Source organism: Littorina saxatilis, linkage group LG15, assembly GCF_037325665.1.
Source record: "Littorina saxatilis isolate snail1 linkage group LG15, US_GU_Lsax_2.0, whole genome shotgun sequence".
Taxonomy (NCBI): domain Eukaryota; kingdom Metazoa; phylum Mollusca; class Gastropoda; order Littorinimorpha; family Littorinidae; genus Littorina; species Littorina saxatilis.
The window spans coordinates 34,151,857-34,177,516 of record NC_090259.1 but is presented as its reverse complement, the minus strand read 5'-3'; the positions used below and the strand labels follow the sequence as shown (position 1 = coordinate 34,177,516).

At 41.2% G+C, this 25,660-nt stretch overlaps 1 protein-coding gene across 2 annotated transcripts in view; it reads right to left on the bottom strand.

Annotated features, from left to right (window-relative positions):
• Positions 1-25,660, bottom strand: part of LOC138949171 (calcium-binding mitochondrial carrier protein SCaMC-2-like) — a 33,953-nt gene that overhangs the window by 1,724 nt on the left and 6,569 nt on the right. The window contains exons 2-9 of one of the 2 annotated variants that reach the window (XM_070320942.1): positions 21,613-21,739; positions 17,293-17,380; positions 15,367-15,733; positions 8,683-8,841; positions 4,386-4,538; positions 3,135-3,242; positions 841-1,008; positions 328-472 (exon numbers count right to left, since the gene is read on the bottom strand). In XM_070320942.1, the coding sequence (XP_070177043.1) occupies positions 328-472; positions 841-1,008; positions 3,135-3,242; positions 4,386-4,538; positions 8,683-8,841; positions 15,367-15,733; positions 17,293-17,380; positions 21,613-21,739 (1,315 nt within the window). The remainder of the gene's footprint in view (positions 1-327; positions 473-840; positions 1,009-3,134; positions 3,243-4,385; positions 4,539-8,682; positions 8,842-15,366; positions 15,734-17,292; positions 17,381-21,612; positions 21,740-25,660) is intronic. The other variant, XM_070320943.1, reaches the window with a different exon arrangement.

The following is a 25,660-nucleotide window of genomic DNA, read 5'->3' as shown; positions in this document are numbered from 1 at the left end:
TGTGGAATATGCTGAAATATTACAATCAGTGAAAACATGTTTAAATCTGAAGGCTCAGAAAATATAACTCAAGATATAACTCAAATCCAGAAACATTTTGCTGTAAAATATAGCCAGTGGCCTCTTTTTTTGTCACTCTAGAATATGCTTCTGGCACAACCTAAACTCCACATGAAAGAACAGACAAGGTGGTTTTGTTTACACAGTTTTCAACAGAAAATCACAACTTCAGGTTATCAAATCAAAGTTTGAATTAAGGAATAGGCCCAAAAACACACAAAAAAGTAATGACATTCTGAATCTATATCTGTACATCCAAAAACTGACCTTTAGCTTGGAGTCGCGTTCTGACCAGAGCGAGAGGATAGCTGGACAGCTGACCGCAAGTGCTGCTAACAGTGCCACAGCCCAGCAACACAAAGATTCCTGGGTCCTGGTTTTTGTGTTTGGACATGTACAGCTTCTTCAGCGTCTGTAACAATCAGTACAACTCTTGTCACAATGTACCTAACACCCATACATTTACAAGTCACAGACATAATTATTCATATGCGATACTTTTTACATCCATCACCTTGTGTCTCCTTTGTTTTACTTCATTTTCTATCTTTACAGAATTTTCTTCCCCTTCTTCCCCCCCCCCCCCCCCCCCCCCCCCCCATTTTCATTATTTCACCATTCCATTGGTTGGAAATACGGGGCGCTTCCTCCCTGTGCAAAGCTGGAACAGCATACAGCACTATATATTGATGTAACTTATGTATCACAATCAGTATCACTCATATCACTTGCACGCGGGTTAATTCGTGAGACTATGCCTTACAGTGAAAGAGACCTCACCTCATAGACACAGAGATCTATGCCAGCGTAGGGAATGATGCCCAGCAGGTTGGGTATGTAGCCCCTGTAGAAGGAACGTAATCCTTCCTTCTTGGCAATCTTGCGAGCGCAGTCAAACATACTGCTGTACTCCCCTGTCTTGCGCAGCGCTAAACGAGTCTTCATCACCTGAAATAGACATACATATAGATCTGAGATAACAAGAAACAACTACACATGATTGTGATTGCAATGTTACACATTACGTAAAATTGGAAGAATTATAGTCAAACCTGCCCTGAAATATTCAAACAAGTCTTCATTGCCTGAGATCAAAAGAAACAAACAAGTCTTCATCATCTGAGATAACAAGAAACAACTGCACATGATAGTGATTGCAATGTTACACATTACGTAAAATTGGAAGAATTATAGTCAAACCTGCCCTGAAATATTCAAACAAGTCTTCATTGCCTGAGATCAAAAGAAACAAACAAGTCTTCATTGCCTGAGATCAAAAGAAACAAACAAGTCTTTGTCTCGCAAGATAAAAACACAAAGAAGTCTTCATTATCTGAGAAAAAAAGACACTAACAAGTCTTCATCATCTGAGATAACAAGAAACAACTGCACATGATAGTGATTGCAATGTTACACATTACGTAATATTTGAAGAATTATACAGCAGGGGTGGGACTCGCTTGTGTTGAAAAAAGAGGAAATCCCTGTTTTTTTAGGGGGGTTCGGGGGCATGCTCGGTACAATCGGGGGGCATATCGAAACAAAAGACGATATGCTACCCCTCGGACGACAAAAAACCTGGTCTGTCAACAACCCATCAAACATCTTATAATGTCCAGAGAGCAGCAAGTCAACCTCATCAGGCTGCGCACTGGCCACAACAGGCTCAATGCTCACATGAACCGAAAGTTCAAGCTGGCGCCATTACCAACCTGTGCCTGCGGTCAAGAAGACCAAACAGCGGAACACATCTTACAGCGATGTCCCTTACTAGATGAGGAACGAAAAGAAGTGTGGCCGTCACCAACTCCCTTGCAGACCAAACTATATGGCATTCGACAGGAGTTGGAGAAAACGACAACATTTATCACCAGTGCTGGACTGATCGTGTAACCTGCGAACGCCAAGAAGAAGAAGAAGACTTTATGAGTTTCTTGCAAACATTCACTGACTGCTCTCACTCTCTTATCCTTGTGTCTTTTCGTTAGTAGATGCTCGCTGAGGGCAATGAAACCACGATTGCTCTACACAATTTCTCTGTCACAAAGGGGGCATCTTGCTTGACCGGGCGTGTCGACTTTTCGTATGTGTTCACCGATCCGCTCTTGCTTGTCACCAACTTTAACCTCTTTGGAAACCCAATCCCATTTCCACTGGTTAACCACACCTTTTTCGTCATAATTCTGGCCGCGTCGAACAATATTCAATACCGAAGACATGAGGTTTTCTTTCAAATCGAACACAAGAGACGCGTCTTTGTCTCGGACAAGTAATAATAATAATAATAATAATGGTGATTTCTATAGCGCTTTCGAACACACAAAGCGCTTTACAAAAGCAATAACAACATCATTACCAGAATGACGCCATTGACGGAATAGAACACAATCATAAACACTTTACAACAAAAACCAAAAACAAAACATAAATGTTACAAAAATCCAGAGGCTCTTACAGGAACGAACTCCCAGTATACACAACAATTATAATGTGCACACACACACACACACACACACACACACACACACACACACACCACATGCAGCGGATGTTGCGCAAACGTCTGTTTCATATCACGTGGGACAGCCAAGACTACAAAAGCTAAAGTCAACCGTCAGTTCCGGATAGTGGCTTGTGCCATTTGAAGACACCCGACCGTTTGAGAATAAAAACCTCATAATTTTTTATACGATTTTTGAGGGATTTTTTTTCTCCCGCTGAATTTTTTTTCCCCGCTGAAATTCCTCACGAAAACCGCTGAAATTAGCGGATCCGCGGACCATTCCCATGCCTGCATTCAGTCAACAAGTTATAGATACTGTGATGAAATGGGACGCAGAAAAATAGATTACTCCAGCGGAATTTGTAAGTTGTGTCCGCGGAAATCCGCAGATTCACGGAAAAGTCCCACCCCTGATACAGTCAAACCTGCCCTGACGTCCATCTCTCAAAAAAGACCACCTGCATGTGTGCGTCTGTCTGTGTGTGTCTGTGTGTGTCTGTCTGTCTGTGTGTCTGGGTGTGTAAGCGCGAGTGCGTGAGTGCATGTCTAAAGGGGAGACAATGACACCCACCTCCATAGGGTAGATGGTGGTCTGTGATATAGCACCAGCGGCCGAGCCAGAAAACAGTCGTTGTACCACCGTAATCTCCTTCTGGTCCCCCTTCACCCATGTTTTCACCTGCACACACACACGCAAATAAAACACATCAGCCGACGTATAACACAGGGATGTACTTTCTTATCAGGCATCTGCTGGATGGCAAAACACCCAAAAATACTTAGAACTTTGCCGTCATTTCACCAGAACTGCCAAACATTTTCAAGGTGAGCAATCAGTGACGCCAAGGAAAACTGCCAAAAAGTTTCAGAAATTGTGGAAACGGCTATGGCCAAATTTGACAAAAAGATTAAATCCTTACAGCATTCTTGCAGAAGCAGAAGTATCATAGTCTCAATCTGCATTTATCTGTGAGTCTTTCTCTTCCTTGTATGTTTACAGTGTTTATCATCCATTTACACTTCCACACACAAACTTATCCACTTCAATCGCAATTATTTTGTGGGCACAAACATGATGCATTGAAAAGAAGAGAGTCTTTCACCAAGACACCAAGTCTTTCACCAAGACACCAAGTCTTTCACCAAGAAGACTTTCACCAAGACACCAAGTCTTTCACCAAGACACCAAGTCTTTCACCAAGACACCAAGACTTTCTTTCAAGATCACAGATGTCCTGAGATCTCAATCAAAGACAACCTAGTTCGGAGTCAGAATGACAGTTTCTGCATGCTGTGAATGCAGAATGTGTGCTAACCAACCCTTTCTTTAAAAACAAGAGGCGAAGCCTTCAAGGCTCACGTAAGAAATCGACAAACAGTAACACAAACTCAATCACTCCGTCACACACACACAGTACACACACACACACACACACACACACACACACACAGAAAGAGCATAGGTGAAACTGTGCAAGAAAGCGAGACACTAGATCTAGATCTGTCTGTCTGCATGTAGCCTACTTACATGGACACGACTGCCAAATAGTCTCGGCCCGCTCAAAATAACAATCACCGAGACTTTCAGTAATTCCATCGCGTGACGTCGAACCCTCGTACGTCATAATGTGACGTCAATGTAATATGACGTCTTCAAATGTTAGCACGCACGCACGCACGCACGCACGCACAGACAGACAAAAGTTAGCATCGCATAGGCTACACTTCGTGAGCCAAAAAACCACCCACAAAAACAATAACAAAAAACATAACCAAAACTAATAACAACAACCCCCTAAACAGGGAGACTACTGCTACCTACCTGTTCATAGGCCATGAACTTGATGGCGGACTCGGGTGCGATTTTGATGACGTTCATCCCGTTGCCTCGCCATAGCGACTTCACACCGCCTTCCTCCAACATCTGCTTGAAACCCGACGTGATCGTCAGGTTGTTTTTACTGGACCCATGAACCTGCCACATACAACAAACCATGCAACAGATGATGTTACGACTTAAAAGCAACCTCAACCCTGCCTCCACACACACCCATACACTCTAATTGTTGGTATGTGTCCCAAGTGGCAACTGTTCTTGTCCCATGTAACAGCCTGGCCAGATCCCAGATGTTGAGACAAACTGGCTCTCAAATCTCTTGTATCTTTCAAAGACAGGGAGCTTCCAGACAAGGGTTCTGGGGCTCCATTAATTAAGAAAGACAGGTTACTTTTGTCCAAAAGCGAAACTTGGCAATCACAATCTGACTACCAAGCATTAAGGGGAGGTGGGCCAGTGCACTACCTTTTTTTTTATTTTGAATGTTTTATTGTGTCTAAATGTTATTTTATGAAAGAAATGAACAAATGATGACAAACAATAGTCATGTTTTGTATTTTCGGTTGCTGGTTTTTGTTTTACGCGACAAAAACAGTCAAAATACAGACAAATGTGGAGTACAGGAGATACACGGATTTTCATCAGATGTGATTGTCACACTTCTAATTATTGTTTTATTTTATCCTTCTGGGTATGCTCTAGGGGATTACGAAGCAGATCTTGTTTATTATATTTATATTTGGAGTTAGGAACACTTCTTTGTTACAACTGTCAAACTTTAGGGTAACGCTTGCGAAATTATTTTTTGAAATAATGTGGATATGACTATAATAAAATTTCAGCAAAATCCCTTCGTAATCCCCTAGAATGTTATATTCTGCACAAACTACAAAAGAAAATATTGCTCTAGCTAAATTACAGCCAGAGAAATCGCGTAACTCAAGACGTAACCGTAGGCAAAATGGCTGAACTGAGAAAAACGACATTGAAGATTGAACACCACAGAAACACTATTGAAACAGACATACAAGAACAAAACTGTGTTATGAATGAACAGCTTAGTTTATTTGAATTGCAAACTACTTAGCCTTTAGCACGCCAGCAGCGAATTTATGCGTCCATCCCTTCTTTCCCTCTGTCAACCAGCATGGGGATACTGCCCCAGCGCTAAACGTGTATCAATGACCCGATTCTCGTTTGTTTTTGCATGCGAATAACGGTATTTTTAACGGTAACTTACTTGAGCCAGAACGAGGCTTCTTTCCTTCCGTTATCTCGTCGTGTCTTATGCGCTGAATTTGTTGGTCGAAGTTTTCTGCTTTTGTTTTTACATCGATACAGTACTTTAGTGCTTCGACAAGCAAGATGGAAGATGATGAGTTTGAAACTTTTGTTTGAGTTGTTTTTTGACAACAAATCGTACGTGGAATCTGAACGATTTACTGAGGAAGCTCTTCGCAATGAACTGTGTATCGCGGTGAAGAAAATGACACAGTGACAGTGACGGAATTTACGAAAGTGCAGATTGATACAAACAGTTGCTGATCCAGTTTCGTTCGTGAAATGGCAGACCCAGCAAACATTACCGATAATCTGACTGATGTTGGATACTTTCTCCTGTTTTTGTTTTTTTGCGTAGCAAATGCTCAACTTGCTTGTCGAGGAGATACTGCTCAGAAACTGACTCAAATTCAGCGCAAAGCAAGCCAGTTGCAAGACGTAAAAAGTCTGCGCCATGCATGGCGTGTTCGGAAATGGCGACCTGTGGATCTGCGTGGAGATCAAAGCTTTCCTCTGTATCGGAAACACCGGCAGAATCCAAACTTTGGCCTAGTACCAGCGGAAATACTTGTTGTTGCTAACCGAACTAATAAAGACATTGTCCTCTTTCTTATTTCGAACCATTGTTATCGTATCAAAGGTTGTTTCTCAAAGAAAAATTCGCTTTCGGTTGTCACCGATCGTTTGATGTGTAACCAGGATGTTGTAAAACCGAGTGAACTTCGGGTGTTCCCGTCATGGCCGAGAGTCTCTTCGGTAGTTTCCGTATGCAAAATTCGTAAGCTGAGCATGCGCACTCACAAAGTAAACTGGTTCCCGATTTCGGTTTATGAATCGAACCAATGGATGTCGAGTACCTTCCAAATAAGGACATTTCCGTTCGATTCCGTTCGATTACGATTGCTGCCTTTGCAACGGACTAGTGGCTGAGTGAATGGAACATTCATCAAAAAACTGATGTCATGTTATATGTCAAGAGCTTCTGCGCAGTTTCGTATGTCGTGAATGCACTGTTTTGCTGAGGACAAAGCCGTAACTAGCCTTTGAAATGAGACATTTTTTGGCGGGGGAATATCGACTACAGAAGACAATCAATGCCACACATGTTCACATTTTGTCTTTATTGACAGATAAATAGGACACTTTTGACAAAAACACTGACACACATGGATGATAGGTATGTTATGGAAACATAATCTGCTAAAATACCCAAAACAGTGTTTTGAACGATTTGGTCAATTTTGCAGTGGCCCACCTGCCCTTAATATGGACACTCCCCCCCCCCCCCCCCCCTCCCCCCCCCCCCCCTCTAGCACGACTTCAAACAAACATGGTTCTAAAATGTCTTGTTTTGTTCCAACTCACGCCACTTTTCTCAAGTAAACACAGGGAGAAGCAAAAACAAAATAAACAATCAAAAAGTGATTTGTTACTTTCTTTGTTGCTCCATGCATAACTCACAGTCTCAAACCCTACAGCTTAAGTCTCAATGAAGAGGTAAGCTAAAGTCTCTATGAAGAGGTAAGCTAAAGTCTCTATGAAGAGGTAAGAGGAAAGCTAAAGTCTCTATGAAGAGGAAAGCTAAAGTCTCTATGAAGAGGAAAGCTAAAGTCTCTATGAAGAGGAAAGCTAAAGTCTCTATGAAGAGGTAAGCTAAAGTCTCAATGAAGAGGTAAGCTAAAGTCTCTATGAAGAGGAAAGCTAAAGTCTCTATGAAGAGGTAAGCTAAAGTCTCTATGAAGAGGTAAGCTAAAGTCTCAATGAAGAGGTAAGCTAAAGTCTCTATGAAGAGGAAAGCTAAAGTCTCTATGAAGAGGTAAGCTAAAGTCTCAATTAAGAGGTAAGAGGAAAGCTAAAGTCTCTATGAAGAGGTAAGCTAAAGTCTCTATGAAGAGGTAAGCTAAAGTCTCTATGAAGAGGTAAGCTAAAGTCTCTATGAAGAGGAAAGCTAAAGTCTCTATGAAGAGGTAAGCTAAAGTCTCAATGAAGAGGTAAGCTAAAGTCTCTATGAAGAGGTAAGCTAAAGTCTCTCTGAAGAGGAAAGCTAAAGTCTCTATGAAGAGGAAAGCTAAAGTCTCAATGAAGAGGTAAGCTAAAGTCTCTATGAAGAGGTAAGCTAAAGTCTCTATGAAGAGGTAAGCTAAAGTCTCTATGAAGAGGTAAGCTAAAGTCTCAAAGAAGAGGAAAGCTAAAGTCTCTCTGAAGAGGTAAGCTAAAGTCTCAATGAAGAGGTAAGCTAAAGTCTCTATGAAGAGGTAAGCTAAAGTCCCTACGAAGAGGTAAGCTAAAGTCTCTATGCATATGAAGAGGAAAGCTAAAGTTTCTACGAAGAGGTAAGCTAAAGTCTCTATGAAGAGGAAAGCTAAAGTTTCTACGAAGAGGTAAGCTAAAGTCTCTATGAAGAGGAAAGCTAAAGTTTCTACGAAGAGGTAAGCTAAAGTCTCTATGAAGAGGAAAGCTAAAGTTTCTACGAAGAGGTAAGCTAAAGTCTTTATGTAGAAGTAAGCTAAAGTCTCTTTGAAGAGAAGGGGTAAGCTAAACCAAGACGCCCTGAAAAGTTGATTTAAACCGGCACATTGACTGGTATGTGGGTTCCACACATGTGTCTGGACTACATTCAGGGTTAAAAAACGAGAGTAAGCTAAACTTCTTTTTGTTTACCTTGACTGCTGCTTTTTGTTCATTTATCTAGGAAATCTAAACACCCAGCAGGCCTCACAAACAACATTAGACATCCCATCCTCCTCCTCCCACCCTCCCTCAATTTTTTAAAATGTGTATTTGGCATTAGGGTAACTTGACCTATCCTTTTATTGTATGCCAACCCAAACACTTTTTGCACCATTCTGAAGATTAAACAAAGGTTCACACACAATGGGACATTTTGCACTGCAGTCTCATGGACATTGAGGCATTTTATGCAACAAGAGAATTTTTATTATATTTCTTTGGATCATGCCACACCAATCCAACATTTGTTTGTTTGTTTGCAGAAACTGACCTGTAACAAGACTTTTAACCGATCCAAGGGAGCAGTACAGGTTCTGGACACCGCTCCTGCGCCTCCCCCTGCAACCAGGTGTCGCCACCACATGCCCGTCAGCAACTCTTTTTCCGTGAAGTCGTCTGGAACTAGGCTGTTTTCACCAATGTCAATAATCTGCAAGACAAAAATCAAGGGGATAAGTTGAGATGTTTGGCATTTAGCATTCAAAACATCAGCGTTTCATGGCGATAGTGTTTTCAGTAACACTCAGTGAAAAATTTCTCTCAGCTCAGCATCCCATTGCAAAAGAACTTCGATAATAATCGTTCTTTTAAGCTATCAGGAGTAAACTTCCATGCTCCCCCAATCTCAAAGAGCTTATGAATAAAAATATGTACAGTAAGCAAGCAAATAAAACAAACCCACTACCCTTCTGTATTCCACAGCGACAGACATGCTTAACGACTAAGCCAGAAAACTAACCAACTGATTTTTCCATTTCTTTAAAAATATCTCATTCTATACACAGAATTAATTCATCAGCCAGATGTTCATCTCGAAGTAAGATCACACAGATTTTAAGGTGCCTCACTGCCACACAAATGATAGTCATAGTGTCAAAACTGAAATATTGCAAGAACCACACAATCAAATAAAAACAGATTAAATCTTGCCTAATGGCTTGGCTTCTTGGAATATTTTACAGATAATCTGCCTAGCTGCTACATCAGAACAAAGAAAGGCTTACAATTACTGCAACATTCTGAAACCACTCACAGACATGAAATAAATCACTGACTTTTTACTCATTCATTATTATTACTGATTATGAAAAAGTCCAGAGTGTCACAAGATTAGTCGACTTTGGACTGCTACAGGAAAGGAATAAACAATACTGACTAGCCATTGCAAAGAAAATGATACAAGACAGCAACAGTACATAATACATTGAAAGGCACGTAGGGTGTCACAAATGATCGGGGGAAGAAAACCTTACTACAGCAGTACATATCAGTGCCCTGTTTGACTTCAACTTCAAGCTAGCAAGTAAATACTTGCCCTTCTTTTGTCAGTTCAAATATCTCAGCACTCAGAATAAAAACGGGCATTTCTTTTGTTTTCATCCTTGGCTCTGTGTGTGTATGTGTATGTGTGTTTGTTTGCTTAACGCCCAGCCGACCACGAAGGGCCATATCAGGGCGGTGCTGCTTTGACATATAACGTGCGCTACACACAAGACAGAAGTCGCAGCACAGGCTTCATGTCTCACCCAGTCACATTATTCTGACACCGGACCAACCAGTCCTAGCACTAACCCCATAATGCCAGACGCCAGGCGGAGCAGCCACTAGATTGCCAATTTTAAAGTCTTAGGTATGACCCGGCCGGGGTTCGAACCCACGACCTCCCGATCACGGGGCGGACGCCTTACCACTAGGCCAACCGTGCCGGTATGTGTGTGTGTGTGTGTGTGTGTTTGTGTGTGTCTGTGTGTCTGTGGTATGTGTGTGTGTGTGTGTGGTGTATGTGTGTGTGGTGTGTGTGTGTGGTGTATGGTGCATGTGTGTGTGTGCATTTGTTCATGTTTGCGTTGTTAACAAATCAGTCAGGGCACTGATCACCTAATAACAGCTTCAAAATGAACTTGAACCTTGAATTAGCATGAAAAGTTGAATTGTTGGTATTTATGTAAGGGAATAAAGCAAGCATAGCAAGCAATGATTGTTACTACATTGAAGATCGAAAAAAAATGATCGAAAAAAAACACACAAAGAAATTCAGAAATGATAACTTCAACGGTTGGTTTAGTATAAAAAATCATGTCCTGTTGTGTGAAACCACGCAGCACAAAACAAAAAAACAAAAAATGTTTCTCATTAGAAAGGAGATACTTTACTCAATATAAAAAATAAAAATGCTGTATGATCCATTCAATAACAGTGGTGAAGAATACAACTGTATATTATCATTAATTATTTCAGTGCTGTGGATTCGTTTTGCCAGGATCAAAATACAAACCAGAATTTCAAGTAACTTGAGTGATTATTTTGAAACGACCATGTACGAGACTAGGCATGAGACCATGAAATGGTGAAGGAAAAAAAAGGCATGAAAGTATGCCCCCCATCCCCCCTGATTTTTTTGTGGTGAAAAAACTGATGTAAAAACATGCAATCTTGGGATCTCAAGGACTGATGTCTGAAGCTTTGAAAATGACAAAACTGGTGGGAAAATCTCATGCCTGCCTACTTTTACAATGTCTTCGCCAAGCATAAAAACACTGGTGCTTTAAACTCACCCCCTTATGAAAAGGCCCAGTTTGGAAATTGGAATAGAGAAAGAAAAACAAGCCTTGAAATATTAACCATGGGCCACAACAAGTGAAAAAGAATTGCTACAAGGATCAGTTTGACACAAAAGAAGCACCTGCATAAAAAAAAACTCAGCAAAAGAATCTAACGACTGTTCTGTTAGAAAAAGAGAAGTCAACTAAGATACAAAAATGTAACAACAATGTTTTGTTTTTAAATTCAAGTAAATAAAAGAAAGAAATTAATGAAAAAAATAATAATAAATAATTGAAAAACAAATTACATAAACATATATATATAAATAAATAAAAACTTAAAATAACCAAATGCTTTAAAAAATATAAACACACACAAAAACCTGAAGCAGCACTTCTTGCTCAAATTACCACCTTAGATTAAATGAAACAAAAACACTATAGTGCAAGCTCATTTATGCTTTTGTTAACCACTTAAGCGCTATCAGATAGTCCCAGGCAGAACCGAATTATATAAAAACCGAAAAGGTTAGACGTCAATGCACAACAAAAAGTAGATTAAGAATTAAGACGTACTAAAGACATTGCTGCTCTTCAACATATCCAAAACATGTTCGCTTTGATAATTCCATCAAAATCATTAGCTCAATTTTTTTTAATCAAATTAATGAAAAGACTCATTATTCAAGTAATGAATTTGTTGTTTTAGTGAATTTTGTGAAATGAATGAAAAAGGACTACCATTCCTGGTAATGAACAGATTCAAGCGAATACACCTCAGCTGTAATGAAAGCAACTTGCAAGTCTTTTCTACTGGATGAAAAGCCACTGAGCAGAAAAGAAAAAGCCAGCCATCAAAGTGTACACATATATATACATGTACCACGAATACAAGTGTGTGAGCTTATTCAAATAGATGCAACAAAGACTCATACAACTCACGATGTATGAGTAAAGTCACAATATGCAGGAAATATGAGTTAAATGTGATGGTTATATGAAACAGAAAAAGAGAGGTGAAAAACAGGATGAAGGAAGAGAGAAGGTGGCCGTGCATTCACTCTCTTTCAAACATGATATGCGTGTGGTGACTGTGACATTGTGTGGGTGAGGGGAATTCTCTTACAATGAGAGGGCCCAAAAAGTAGGTTTCCTGCACTTAACATTCCCTGAAAATAGCTGGACATGACCTGACTGTAAGACCCTGGATAGCCTTTATCTCCCCCGATGGTCAACTACAACCAATTATGTGGATGGCTTTAAACAAAACCTTTTAACAACTTATAATTAAATACATTGGATGCCATTTTAAATGTGTTATACATAACGAGATAGGTAGACCTCAGGTGGTGGTAGGGATGTTTGTATGCGATGGGAAGAATGGAAGGAAATGCAAGAGGAGAAAGTAATGGAAGAGGCCAATAATGAATAGATGAATCCCCGTAAAAGGTCTATCTGGATTTTTATGGGCTGTGGAAGAAGTGTTGACTCCCTTGAATGTGAGGCCAATCGAGCTCATCCAGAATAACCAGTGGAGACACGCCTTTTGCACCACAGTGAATAATGAGCTATCAATATCATCTGCACGGTTGCAAAAGAAAAAGGCTGTTCAAGTACTGTTTGCTTGATAATGATTTGATGCCTTCTTTTTTTTGTACACTGTCTATTCCAAGGCTGAAAAGCTGCAATTTCGATACTGTATCTTAAAAGTCCTGTGAGGTTACCCTGATGGAAACTCGGGTTGTTTTCTTGCTGGGGAAAGCAAGCTGACAGTGACATACAGAAGGGCGCTACATGTAGCAGCAAACAACTTCACATTTATGATATGGGAAGCATCCTTGTTACTGTTAGCAGAAGTTGTATTCCAGAATCCTACTCCACGTGACATTGTACCAGCAAAAAGAGCTTCACAAAAGTCCTAACATTTAAAAGTATATTAAGAAGAACTGAAACTTTTCCAACAGACCACACAAACTTCATCAAAACTGGAAAGTGGCACAATTATCAACCCTTCCTTGATTTTTTCAATAAAGGGGATAGGAGTAAGTATAGATAGACTGAGACATAATGAGGATGACTGAATGACAGCATGAAATAAATATAATATACAAGTACATGTTTACACTGAAGAACAATTGTGAAATCCCCCATTCTACAATGTTTATCTTTGACGGACTGCAAATTTATTTGCTTTGCTTTGAATTAAGGTTGCTTCTTGTCTTTGAATGGCCCTTCAACCGATATGGCTATACGGGACCGTTAAAATTGAGGACAGGATATATAATATAGAACTTTACACCAACATCATCTTACAAGCTCAGGGTATCATCTGAAGTCAGAAAACCAGGCATGGTACTGAAGGAATGGCAATTTCAGCTGAAATGAAGCCGGGGGTCCAGGGGGCCGCTCAGGCCCCCTGGCGGGGTCAAGGGGCAGCGCCCCTTTTGGGGGTCAAGGGGCAACGCCCCCTGAAGCTGACGACTTTTTACTAATTCAAATGTGTTTAGTGCCCTCTCCTTGAAGCTGAGAGGGATATACGTGAAAGATAACAAGGCTTGAGTAAGAAAAAATAATAATCTCAAGTCAATCAGCAGATTTTTTTTTTTTTTTTTTTTTTTTTTTTTTATGTTAATTTTTTTTTTTTTTTTTTTTTTTCGGGTTTTCGTTTTCGGCGGAAATCCGCCGATCGGCGGAAGAGTACCATGCCTGGAAAACATGATAACGTACTGAAGCTAAAGACTCATTTCACTGCTTAGTTTTAATCCTATCATTGCCCAGTTTGATGCTGGGTGATTTTTGATCAAAATGAAAAATCCCAATCAAGAAAAATTATATGATTACTGATGGTAGACATTTTTTATCCTTGTAACCCTTTAAGGAAACCAAACAAATCTTAACTGGTGACCGTGACATTGATAATATTTTAAAATTCACAAATTTTTTAGTGCAACTGTGATTTAAATGTAACATTCTGTGTGCTTCAGAACACTCCTAAGAAAACTAAACCTTGCTTTTATTGTCAATATTAGCATCCAAATACATCTTTCCGAGTACATCATCATACTGATTCATAGTAGAGTAAGAAAAATGATTTCAGAACAAGCACAGAAACGTGACAAGCTTGCAACAAAGAGTGCAGTCAGAGACCATTAACAATCACACACTTTAATCCTGTAGCCATTTGCCAAAATTCCTGGCTGCAGTTGCTTAATCTGTCATCCATTAAGCTATTCTTGTGCAAAGCTTACTCAGCTGTTCCCAATTATACCACCTATCTTCTACAAATCTACACATATCAAATTTCCCTATAGCTCATATGTATGCTTTTATCACTAAAAATGTAGTTAAGAGCATCTGACAAATGTGATAAATACTGTTTCTGTGATAGAGAATGTGCAAAAATACATTTGCAAATTACAAACCAGTTTTTCACACTGCTATATCATTTATGTTTCATGACGTTTAACTCAGAAAAATTGCCAAGTCTTTATGACTGTATGACAAGATAAGATCATCCTTTATCTACCTTTTCCTTTTAAAAATGGGTTTGACTTAAGTTAAAGTCAACAAACAAAACATAAACAAATTCAAGATAACGCATATAAATAGTATGCACTGAATAAAAACCCTAAGAAAACAACAAAACAATAATGTTGAATTCAAATGAAAAATCCAAACAGAAAGTAAAAATGAAACTGTGATACAAGCTTTCCCATAGCAACTGGGATTACATCACTGTCATCAGGCGGCATTATTTTTCCATCAGAATTCGATCAGACACCTCAACACAAACAGTAACACGAAAGTTTGGGGATGGGGAATCTTTAGAAAAACCAACACCTTCAGCAAGTAATTTTAAGCAATCGTAAAATGTACAGTTCACGCCTCAGAATCAAGACACCCGAGATAGCACACAAAAAGAAGGGAACTTTCTGAGCTTAAAAAAGTCATGCTGCAAAGATTTTCAGAAAAGTCTGCTTAAACACTTGGAGATTTCCAGAATGTACACTTGCGTCAACTAACAGTAACAGGAAGCTGAAGAACATAAGGGGTGTGCTAGGCTCACAAAAATATGGGCACATTCTGTGTTCTAAAGAAATCATGCTGCAGACGGTTTGGGAAACTTCTGCTCAAACACTTTAACATTTCCTGATTGGACAGTGGCATCAACTAACAGACTGGGAGAGCTCAAGATTATATAAGGGTTGTGCTGAGAGCCTTAGAGAGCTTTGCTACAGTTACACTTTGACAAACCACAACGCAAATCCAAACACTTAACATTCTCAGATAACTAATACTGAACACTAACAGGAACACGGGGCCGCAAAAGACGTATCCGGCAGGGGCAGTGGGGGCATATCGGAGGGGAGAAGAGGAACGCTCGGTGGCTGAAACAGCAAGGCAATACCTACGTCGTGGAGATGGCTGGGCTCAGGCTGGTAAGACTGGACGGCCTCGAAGGCGAGAGGGTGGGGGCTATGGTCCCACTCCCAATCCACGTGCATAGGCCAGGGAACCCTTTGGACGGGGAAGGCATGAGTGACGCAGATACTCTCCAAGCGCACCACATGCAACACGCGACGCACTTTGGCCAAGCAGAACTGGCAGATGTGAACAGGAAAGAAGGAAGAGGAGGGAGAGGAGGCGGGGCAGGGGGGGGGACCTACAGAGGAGTGGCGCCAATAGTGCAGGATGTCTTGCAGGTTGGCGCTCGGAGAGAGGATCAGATAGTTGCGCCACTCGTTCCAGTCGATCTTCAGCGTGCCGTCTTTGTCCATGCTGCACAAAACAAAATTATGACTGTTAGCTTCTTCTTTTTCACTCATGGACTGAAACTCCCACGTTCACTCATGTTCTTATATGAGTGGATTTGTACATGTATGACCATTTTTACCCCGCCCTGAAGGCAGTATACTGATTTCGGGGGAAGCATGCTGGGTATTTTCGTGTTTCTATAATCTACCAATCTCTGACATGGATTACAAGATCTTTTGCGTGCGCACTTGGTCATGTGCTTGTGTGTACACACAAAGGGGGATAAGGCACTAGCAGGTTTGCACATAAGTTGACCTGGGAGATCTCACAAATCTCCACCCTTAACCCACCAGGCTAACAAGGTCAGGATTTGAACTCACAACCTTACGATTAGGAGGCCAATGTCTTATCCACTACGCCCGTCTGTTAGCAATCAAAAAGCAAGCAATTGCTTTCTGCTCCTGTAGCTGTGCATTGTCTTCAAAAGCCAATGTTTGGAAATAATCCTGTGAAGATTTGTAAGCGCTGTGGAAGAGTTATGCCCCTGGTAGTGAAGCAAACAACACACTGCCGTCCAGTTAAAACCAGCGAATAATTAACTCTGTTAACGAACAATTCATAGAGGTTACATGCTCTTTATTCCTCCTTTCTTCAGTTATTCAAAGAAAACAGGAGTTTTTGTGCGAAAGTTTGATCGAATCCGAATCACTCAACCAGTCAACCTGCGCAGGCGATCGATTAATGCGCGGTTGTATAGTTCCGTGCAAATCATTCCATTCTGTTAACACTTCTTGTCAGTTTCCCTGTTTTGGACTAAAATCAAGTACACAGATATGCTGTTATTCTGCTGTGGCGGTAAAGGCAGATATTGTGTGTTCTGTTTATGTTTTAGTATCGCTTAGGATAATGTTCTTTCGTCAAATGGGACTAGCAGACGAACATTTGCACCCGTGTTCCAACGTTAATTACTGTATGAAGTTCAGTTTTCTGGGGAAATAGTGTATGAAACCGCTTTATGTTGTTTAAATTGATGAGATGTGTGCATTTGGTTGCGTGTGATCTGTTTATAAAATGAAATATTGTTGAAAACTGACCGTCGGATCGCAGTCAGTGTTGTCGAAACTGCGTTAAACGAAGGGGAACTACTCTTGTCGCTAGAGTATGAGTTACTTGCCTTGGGAATTTGCTTGTGATGAACGGTTTGTGCACGGCAGATCTAGATTCAGAAAACAACCGAACTCATGGATTTTATATGGTGATTCATGTGTTCAGGCCTGTAGTTGTTAATTTAAATGCGGTATGTTTGTATTGTTTGCTCCAGAGATGTATACTTCGTACGTATAGAGCGTTCGGAACTTTTCAGTCGCAAAAGTAGTACCGAAACAGAACAGCTTCTCAACCCATTGCACTATCGAGGATTCAGGCTGTTGCTGGCTTGTTATTTGTTTGGTTGCTGGGTCATTATCGAAAAATAACTAGCTCTACAAGTTTACAGAGGTAAAGAAGCAGAGGGGGGAATAATGCATGTTATATGCATGTGTTTGTAAATGAAAATACTGCCAGACAGAATGATGCAGACTTACCGCTTCAGCAGTCGTTTAGCCTCTGCTGGGTCAATGCTCACACCCAGCTTCTTGAAGGATTCCACAATCTCCCCAGCATCAATTGAACCTGCACAAATATGGATAAAAATATGATAAGCATCTTAGAACAAAGAGCAAACCCATCAACAAACCAAATTCAGTCTCATGATTCAGAAGTAAACTCTCAAGCATAACATCATGAGATTTAAAAAGAAAATGAAAAACAAAATTAATGATCACAGAACTAGTCAAAATTGTGTCCTGAAGTGAGCTAAGACAGATACCTTAAGTGACAAGGTCTAGAAACACGCTAACTACCTGACCTGTCCAATGAGCTGATGCTAGATTCCTAAACATACAACTACCTGTCCAATGAGCTGATGCTAGATTCCTCAACACACCAACTACCTGTCCAATGAGCTGATGCTAGATTCCTAAACATACAACTTGAAGTGTACACTGGGACCCCTGTTTTAAGACTTGCCATCCCCCTGTTTTAAGACTTGCCATCTCCCCTGTTTTAAGACTTGCCATCTCCCCTGTTTTAAGACTTGCCATCTCCCCTGTTTTAAGACTTGCCATCTCCCTTGTTTTAAGACTTGCCATCTCCCCTGTTTTAAGACTTGCCATCCCCCTGTTTTAAGACTTGCCATCCCCCTGTTTTACTTTTAAGACTTGCCATCTCCCCTGTTTTAAGACTTGCCATCCCCCCTGTTTTAAAACTTGCCATCCCCCCGTTTTAAGACTTGCCATCTCCCCTGTTTTAAGACTTGCCATCCCCCTGTTTTAAGACTTGCCATCTCCCCCGTTTTAAGACTTGCCATCCCCCTGTTTTAAGATTTGCCATCCCCCTGTTTTAAGACTGGCCATCCCCCCGTTTTAAGACTGGCCATCCCCCTGTTTTAAGACTTGCCATCTCCCCTGTTTTAAGACTTGCCATCCCCCTGTTTTAAGACTTGCCATCTCCCCTGTTATAAGACTTGCCATCCCCCTGTTTTAAGACTTGCCATCCCCCTGTTTTAAGACTTGCCATCCCCCTGTTTTAAGACTTGCCATCTCCCCCTGTTTAAAGACTTCCCATCTCCCCTGTTTTAAGACTTGCCATCCCCCTGTTTTAAGACTTGCCCACCCCCCCCCCCCCCCTGTTTTAAGACTTGCCATCTCCCCTGTTTTAAGACTTGCCATCCCCCTGTTTTAAGACTTGCCATCCCCCTGTTTTAAGACTTGCCATCCCCCTGTTTTAAGACTTGCCATCCCCCCGTTTTAAGACTGGCCATCCCCCTGTTTTAAGACTTGCCATCCCCCTGTTTTAAGACTTGCCATCTCCCCTGTTTTAAGACTTGCCATCCCCCTGTTTTAAGACTTGCCATCCCCCTGTTTTAAGACTTGCCATCCCCCTGTTTTAAGACTTCCCATCTCCCCTGTTTTAAGACTTGCCATCCCCCTGTTTTAAGACTTGCCCCCCCCCCCCCCTGTTTTAAGACTTGCCATCTCCCTTGTTTTAAGACTTGCCATCCCCCCGTTTTAAGATTTGCCATCCCCCTGTTTTAAGACTTGCCATCCCCCTGTTTTAAGACTTGCCATCCCCCCGTTTTAAGACTGGCCATCCCCCTGTTTTAAGACTTGCCATCTCCCCTGTTTTAAGACTTGCCATCTCCCCTGTTTTAAGACTTGCCATCCCCCTGTTTTAAGACTTGCCATCCCCCTGTTTTAAGACTTGCCATCCCCCTGTTTTAAGACTTCCCATCTCCCCTGTTTTAAGACTTGCCATCCCCCTGTTTTAAGACTTGCCCCCCCCCCCCCCCCCTGTTTTAAGACTTGCCATCTCCCCTGTTTTAAGACTTGCCATCCCCCTGTTTTAAGATTTGCCATCCCCCTGTTTTAAGACTTGCCATCCCCCCGTTTTAAGACTGGCCATCCCCCTGTTTTAAGACTGGCCATCCCCCCTGTTTCAAGACTTGCCATCCCCCCTGTTTTAAGACTTGCCATCCCCCTGTTTTAAGACTTGCCCCCCCCCCCCCCCCTGTTTTAAGACTTGCCATCTCCCCTGTTTTAAGACTTGCCATCCCCCTGTTTTAAGATTTGCCATCCCCCTGTTTTAAGACTTGCCATCCCCCCGTTTTAAGACTGGCCATCCCCCTGTTTTAAGACTGGCCATCCCCCCTGTTTCAAGACTTGCCATCCCCCCTGTTTTAAGACTTGCCATCCCCCTGTTTTAAGACTTGCCACCCCCCCTGTTTTAAGACTTGCCATCCCCCTGTTTTAAGACTTGCCATCCCCCCGTTTTAAGACTTGCCATCCCCCTGTTTTAAGACTTGCCATCCCCCTGTTTTAAGACTTGCCCCTTTTCAGACATTGCTTCCAAAGATTTTCTTTTCATAACCTCTGCAAATTTACCCAGGATTCAAGACTCTCTCCCTCTCAAGACCTGATTTTCTCAGATTATTGTGTTGATTTCATGTTTGTCTTCTGTGTTTTTTAACAGGGGTTCCAATGTAACTGTCACAGCCAGACCTATAGAGAAAAAAGCAAACTCATTTCTGTACAATCACACGGCTGGTACACATTCACTGTGAGGTTAACAGGAAACAAGAAGAAAGAAAGGGTTTGTGGGGTCATGAACTATGCAGTCTAAGGACAGGCAAGGTGACATAATGAGAAGACGGACAGAACATGACAAGTGCAAATTCTGTGCATAGAAAGCTGTCAACTTTGCTGTTGTTTCAGAACCAATCCTTCCTTTTCAGTTTCTTTAAGTTTACCCCCCCCCCCCCCCCCGAAAGAAAACTGACAGTTGCGACATCATGTGATGGTGACTGTCCCTGTGTTAGAAGCTATCATGTTGTGAGTATGAAAATACTATCTTTCACACCAGTGTCAAGATTGAACTTTGAAGCATTAAGCATAAAATCATCTATGTGCAGACCTACATGTGTGAATAAAAAAAGTTTCTCTTTGTGTGTTTCTGTGTGTTCATTGTTAACCTGCAACTGCCAAAAATTGTGTGCTGACTTAACACTTCAAGCCAGTGAAACCCAATGTTTACTCCAGGGAGAAAAAGACAATGGGACATTAGTACCCCTCAGCAAAATTCTGATGGGACATAGTCGAAGGCAAGGAGGCTCAGGCAGTCCGTAATTGTTTTTGTATAAAGTCATATTAATGATGCACAATTATGCAGTAGGGTTTAGTTTTCACCTTCTTTCGCGCGTCCAAAGCGTTCTTATGATCGCTGATTGAAAGGTGCCTGCTAATATGCTGGTTTCAAAATTGTCAGAACGTATTGCAAGTGCGTTGGCCTTTCAAAGTGTTTGACATAGCTCACAAAACCTAAGTCCTTTACTTTATTGAAGCCATGAGTAACCCTTCAGTCAATGTAAAGTGTGCAGTGTTACATGATCTCAGTGCCCTCTTTGATGCGCTGAAGGGAATTTTAACTGTTTCTGAAGAATTTACAACATGTGCACATCTATAAAAACAAGAAATTCCTTCGAGGTAGGAAAAACACCCCCGTTGGTCAAAGGGAAATAACCATTCTCACTGCCACCAACTGAGAAGGTTATTTCCCTTTGACCATTAATATGTCACTCTTAATCTTAATCCACCAATAACTCCCTAACCGTGTGTTTGACTGGTCCCAATTTTTGTAAGGATCGTCTCAGGAATGTATAGAACCTGTTCACCAAGTTTGGTGACGATTGGTCCGTTCATTCTTGAGATCTATATGCGAACACAAACACATCGACCGAAACCTATACACACCCCTATACCGGGGGTGTAAATATACTGGAACCCCATATTGGCACATGGACACCATAACTCGCACTATTTCTACCATCTCGGTTTTGCACCATCATAGAAAACGGTGACTTAAATTTGATAGTACTTTTTAATTGTAAACACTAGAAATAACAACTTGAGCTGGGAAAATAAACTTTTTTCTTGGTTATTTTTGTTTGCAAATAAGTAAAAAAAATAAATTATAATATGGGTTATGTGTTTATGTGTCATGAACACAGTAAATATTAACATGCATGCAGTGTTAATCCTAGCCTCAGAGTCAGAGGACAACACTGAATAGATCAGTTGGACCTGGATTAAAAATATGTTTAGGGCTAATTCAGTAAATCACTAAATCTCCTGGCCTTGTTGGCTTTGGAGGAAAATTGGTTGTCAGAAGACTTCCTCGTCCTACATGTCAAAACTATTAGAGGGTCAACGAGCCAGGGTTAGACCAATCTGTCTAATCAAACAATTTAGAATGCCTCAGTGACCAACGTCTGAGGCCTGGGAACAATGCAGATGATATGGAAAACGTACCGTCATCATTGGTGTCAATGTTCTTGAACTGTAGTCGGAGCTCCCTCTCGTGGTCTTGCACGTACTTGACAAATTCAGTAAAGTTGATGTGCTCATCTTCATCCTTGTCGTACTTCTTGAATAATCGCTGAAACCAAAAGAATAAATTTGTCAGAAAGATAAACAAGTCGCGTAAGGCAAAAATACAACATTTAGTCAAGCACAGTCGAACCCACAGAATGAAACTGAACGCACTGCATTTTTTCACAATGACCGTAGTCCGCCGTTTGTGCAAAACGGAGTGAAACTGACGAGCCTGTTCAGCGCTGTAGTGGTTTCGCTGTGCTGCATAGCACGCTTTTCTGTACCTCTCTTCGTTTTAACTTTCTGAGCGTGTTTTTAATCCAAACATATCATATCTATATATGTTTTTGGAATCAGGAACCGACAAGGAATAAGACGAAATTGTTTTTAAAGGGCAGCTGTCGGGTTGTGGCTCTCAAAATCTGTTCCTTAGAATGAGTTATCATGTAACTGAAACTATACTTAAAAGTTACTTGGTGATTTTGACAGCTTGATAACACAAGTCCGAAGACTTTAGACATGCTACAATGTCTTTAATCGAAGAAAGTTTGCATTCTTGGCCGAGTCAATGCAGCCCGCTCGAAAATTACTTCCCTTGGACGCGTGACGTCAGCCGCGGAATCGGCCCGGTTGAACGGTGCTCTCTTTATGCCGTGTAATGGGCGCAATCGGGTTGTCTAGTCAAGCCCTCAAGCATACTTCACGGGTAGGTGAAGAGAAACTTAGGATGGGGTGACTTCTCCCAGGCCAAAATTTCGCAGTAAAAAACGGAGTTCATAACATGTTTTCCGTTCCCCTCCTGCTTTTGTTCCACTTGAACCCTGTTTTTGTTCAACTTATTGGCAGATATTGTCACGCGTCAAGGAACACAAACACACACACACAAACACACTCACACACAGACACACACGTGTTATCACACATATACACAGACACACACACACATACGTGTTATCACACACACACACACACACACACGCATGATAACCATCACAAACACAGTTTGACAAATTCATCTTTGATTTTTTGCGGCCGAACCCCCCTCCCCCATTTTCCACACTAGATCCACTGTTTCATCTTTGTCTCCGTCTCTCTTCCCTTTATCTTATCTCGTCTATCTACTTGAGTGAGTAACTGAAGATGTATTATAATTATCATCATCTCTTTCCTAGATTTTCCCACAGACAGAGTTGGCTTTTGTCTTGAATTCAGTACCTCACACCTACACGGTAATTGGTGTAACACCTCAAGCGGACCTTCTTCATAAGTGTACAGTGTCTGCTGACAAGGGACACGAGGGTCTGTGGTTGAGCAACTTTTTGGTTTAACCGGGTGGACTGGAGGAGTAGCAACAGCATGTGAACCACTTTAGAAATGACTTGTAAAGGTTGCAGTCGGTCAGATCAAAGAAGAGAAAATGGGAACGTGGGTCTTGAGAAGATACCACCATCATAATACTTTACTTTGTGCAAAAATCAATCACGCGTACAGCATTACAGATGTCCAGCTGTAGTCTACATTGTACTGTATACTTCACAGCGGCCTTATCGGCTTCCTCGAGTGACGTCACAGCAAGGCTAACGCTGCGGCGTCTTTCTTGTGCTGACAGAGTTGTCGGTCGTGGATTTTGAGTCGTTTCGGCCTGCCAACTGCTTCGTTTTTTTGCGGATTGTGAGAACTAGCAGAAAGTTTTACGCATTTTAATGGTTTCAAACTAATGATGAAAGTGTCTTCTTCTGGACCAAATCAACAGTCTTTAGTTGAATCAACTCGGAAAACTCTTAAACGCGTTTTTGCACGCGACTCCGCGCATTTTTGAGACCAGGCAACCCAACAGCTGCCCTTTAAATCGATTTAGGAAATTTAATTTTGATCATAATTTTTATATTTTTAATTTTCAGAGCTTGTTTTTAATCCAAATATAACATATTTATATGTTTTTGGAATCAGAAAATGACGACAATTTTAATTACAAGTTTCCGATTTTTAATGACCAAACTCACTCATTAGTTTTTAAAGCCGCAGTTTTGAAAGAATCCTCCAAGTCTGTTATCATTAGTTGTCCACACCCAGCTTCCCTATGCCCACAGGCTAATTTACAGGCCGTCTCCAATTTCAGTCTTCGCATGGGCCATGGTTTGCTCGGTCCAGCAATCAGAGCATACTCCTGCTTATCTAAACAGTTCCGGAGACACTTGCTGGATCCAGGGTGTGGGTGTCAGTTGCGCATTTGGAGGCCATTAATCAGCCCCCACTCTCCCCACTCTTCCCCTCCATTTGAGATCTTCGTACTCCCAGAAAAATTCCTCCGGATCTTCGCCTTTAAGCCACCAAGCTGAAATGCAATACCAAACCCCGGCCTTCGTCGAAGATTGCTTTGCCAAAATTTCAATCAATTTGATCGAAAAATGAGGGTGTGACAGTGCCGCCTCAACTTTTACAAAAAGCCGGATATGACGTCATCAAAGGTATTTATCGAAAAAAAGAAAAAAAAGTCCGGGGATATCATCCCCAGGAACTCTCATGTCAAATTTCATAAAGATCAGTCCAGTAGTTTGGTCTGAATCGCTCTACACACACAAACGCACAGACAGACAGACACACACACACACATACACCACGACCCTCGTCTCGATTCCCCCTCTATGTTAAAACATTTAGTCAAAACTTGACTAAATGTAAAAATGAAACACCCCCCCCCCCCCCCCCTCCTTTTGCAACCTAAACAAATCTGAGAAAATCAAGTCTTCGTTGATATTAATAATAAGGAGGGTGGAAGTCCTAGAATTATGGTAAATTTACAAACATCCCGAACAGAAAATCTGAATACAAAAAGGTATTAAAACAGTGGGTCTTGGGGTTGGGGGTGGTTGTTTACCATACACAATACAAAAGAGAGGAACTGGTAAGCATAATCAACAAAGACAATACCAGTACAGCCTGATGGTCTGGTTTCCTTGTTACAACTGTCATCAAACTCCCCCCCCCCCCCCCCCCCCCTCCCATTCTGAAAAACTAAAAATAGCATTTCATTTGTTGAAATGAGCAAAATAAATAAACCTTTACGTTCTTTGGTTATTGTTAGAGTTACAACATTCATCGCACAAATGCCACTCATCATGACTCATGTGACAGCCCATCACTCTTTTCACTTGTCATTTGTACGATTAGGGGAAGAAGACACTGGGCTTTATCCCTCAAACATTTTCAATCTATTTAAAAAAAACTTTTTTGGGGTGTGTAAATGTGCTTCTGCAAATGACCCATCCACAATTTTCCAGAAGTCAGGCAAAATGAAGATTTCTGCTATAGTTAAACTTTAATCAATAATATTGAGGAAAAGGACAACATTCACTGAAGACACGTTTCCCTCAACTAAGGGATAGTGGTGTTGACAAAGATAAGCTCAGGCCACCTGATAGGCTGGACTTGACCTGAAGACACCTTCGAGTCAGTCTTTCCAGCAGCAGCAAAGCAGCTCGTTGTAACACTTGACAGTTATTCCTTGCCAATCTTCTGTTTCACTCTGCACATTTTATGTAGTGCCATGTACACATGACCTATTTTATGTAGTTTGACATACAAAACATGACCTATTTTATGTAGTGAGATATATACACAACATGACCTATTTTATGTAGTGTAATTAATTGCACTCAAAACACATGACCTTTTCTATGTACTCCGTAACTGTACTGTACCACAACACACAACCTGACCTATTTTATGAATTGCAAACTCTTGTACATATCTCACAGTCACATGGTCTATTTTATGTAGTGTGACATACAACATGTGTATGACGCACTACATAACATGACCTTATGCCAATACTCTAAGTGCAGCTGAAGATGGAATAAAGAAACATTGAAACAATATACAACTGACCCACATACATATGGCAAGTTTGCTGCAATGTGAGGTGTTCCGCACCTGTTGTGCACACACTTTCACATGTACTTGAAATCCTCTCACAGCCATACCT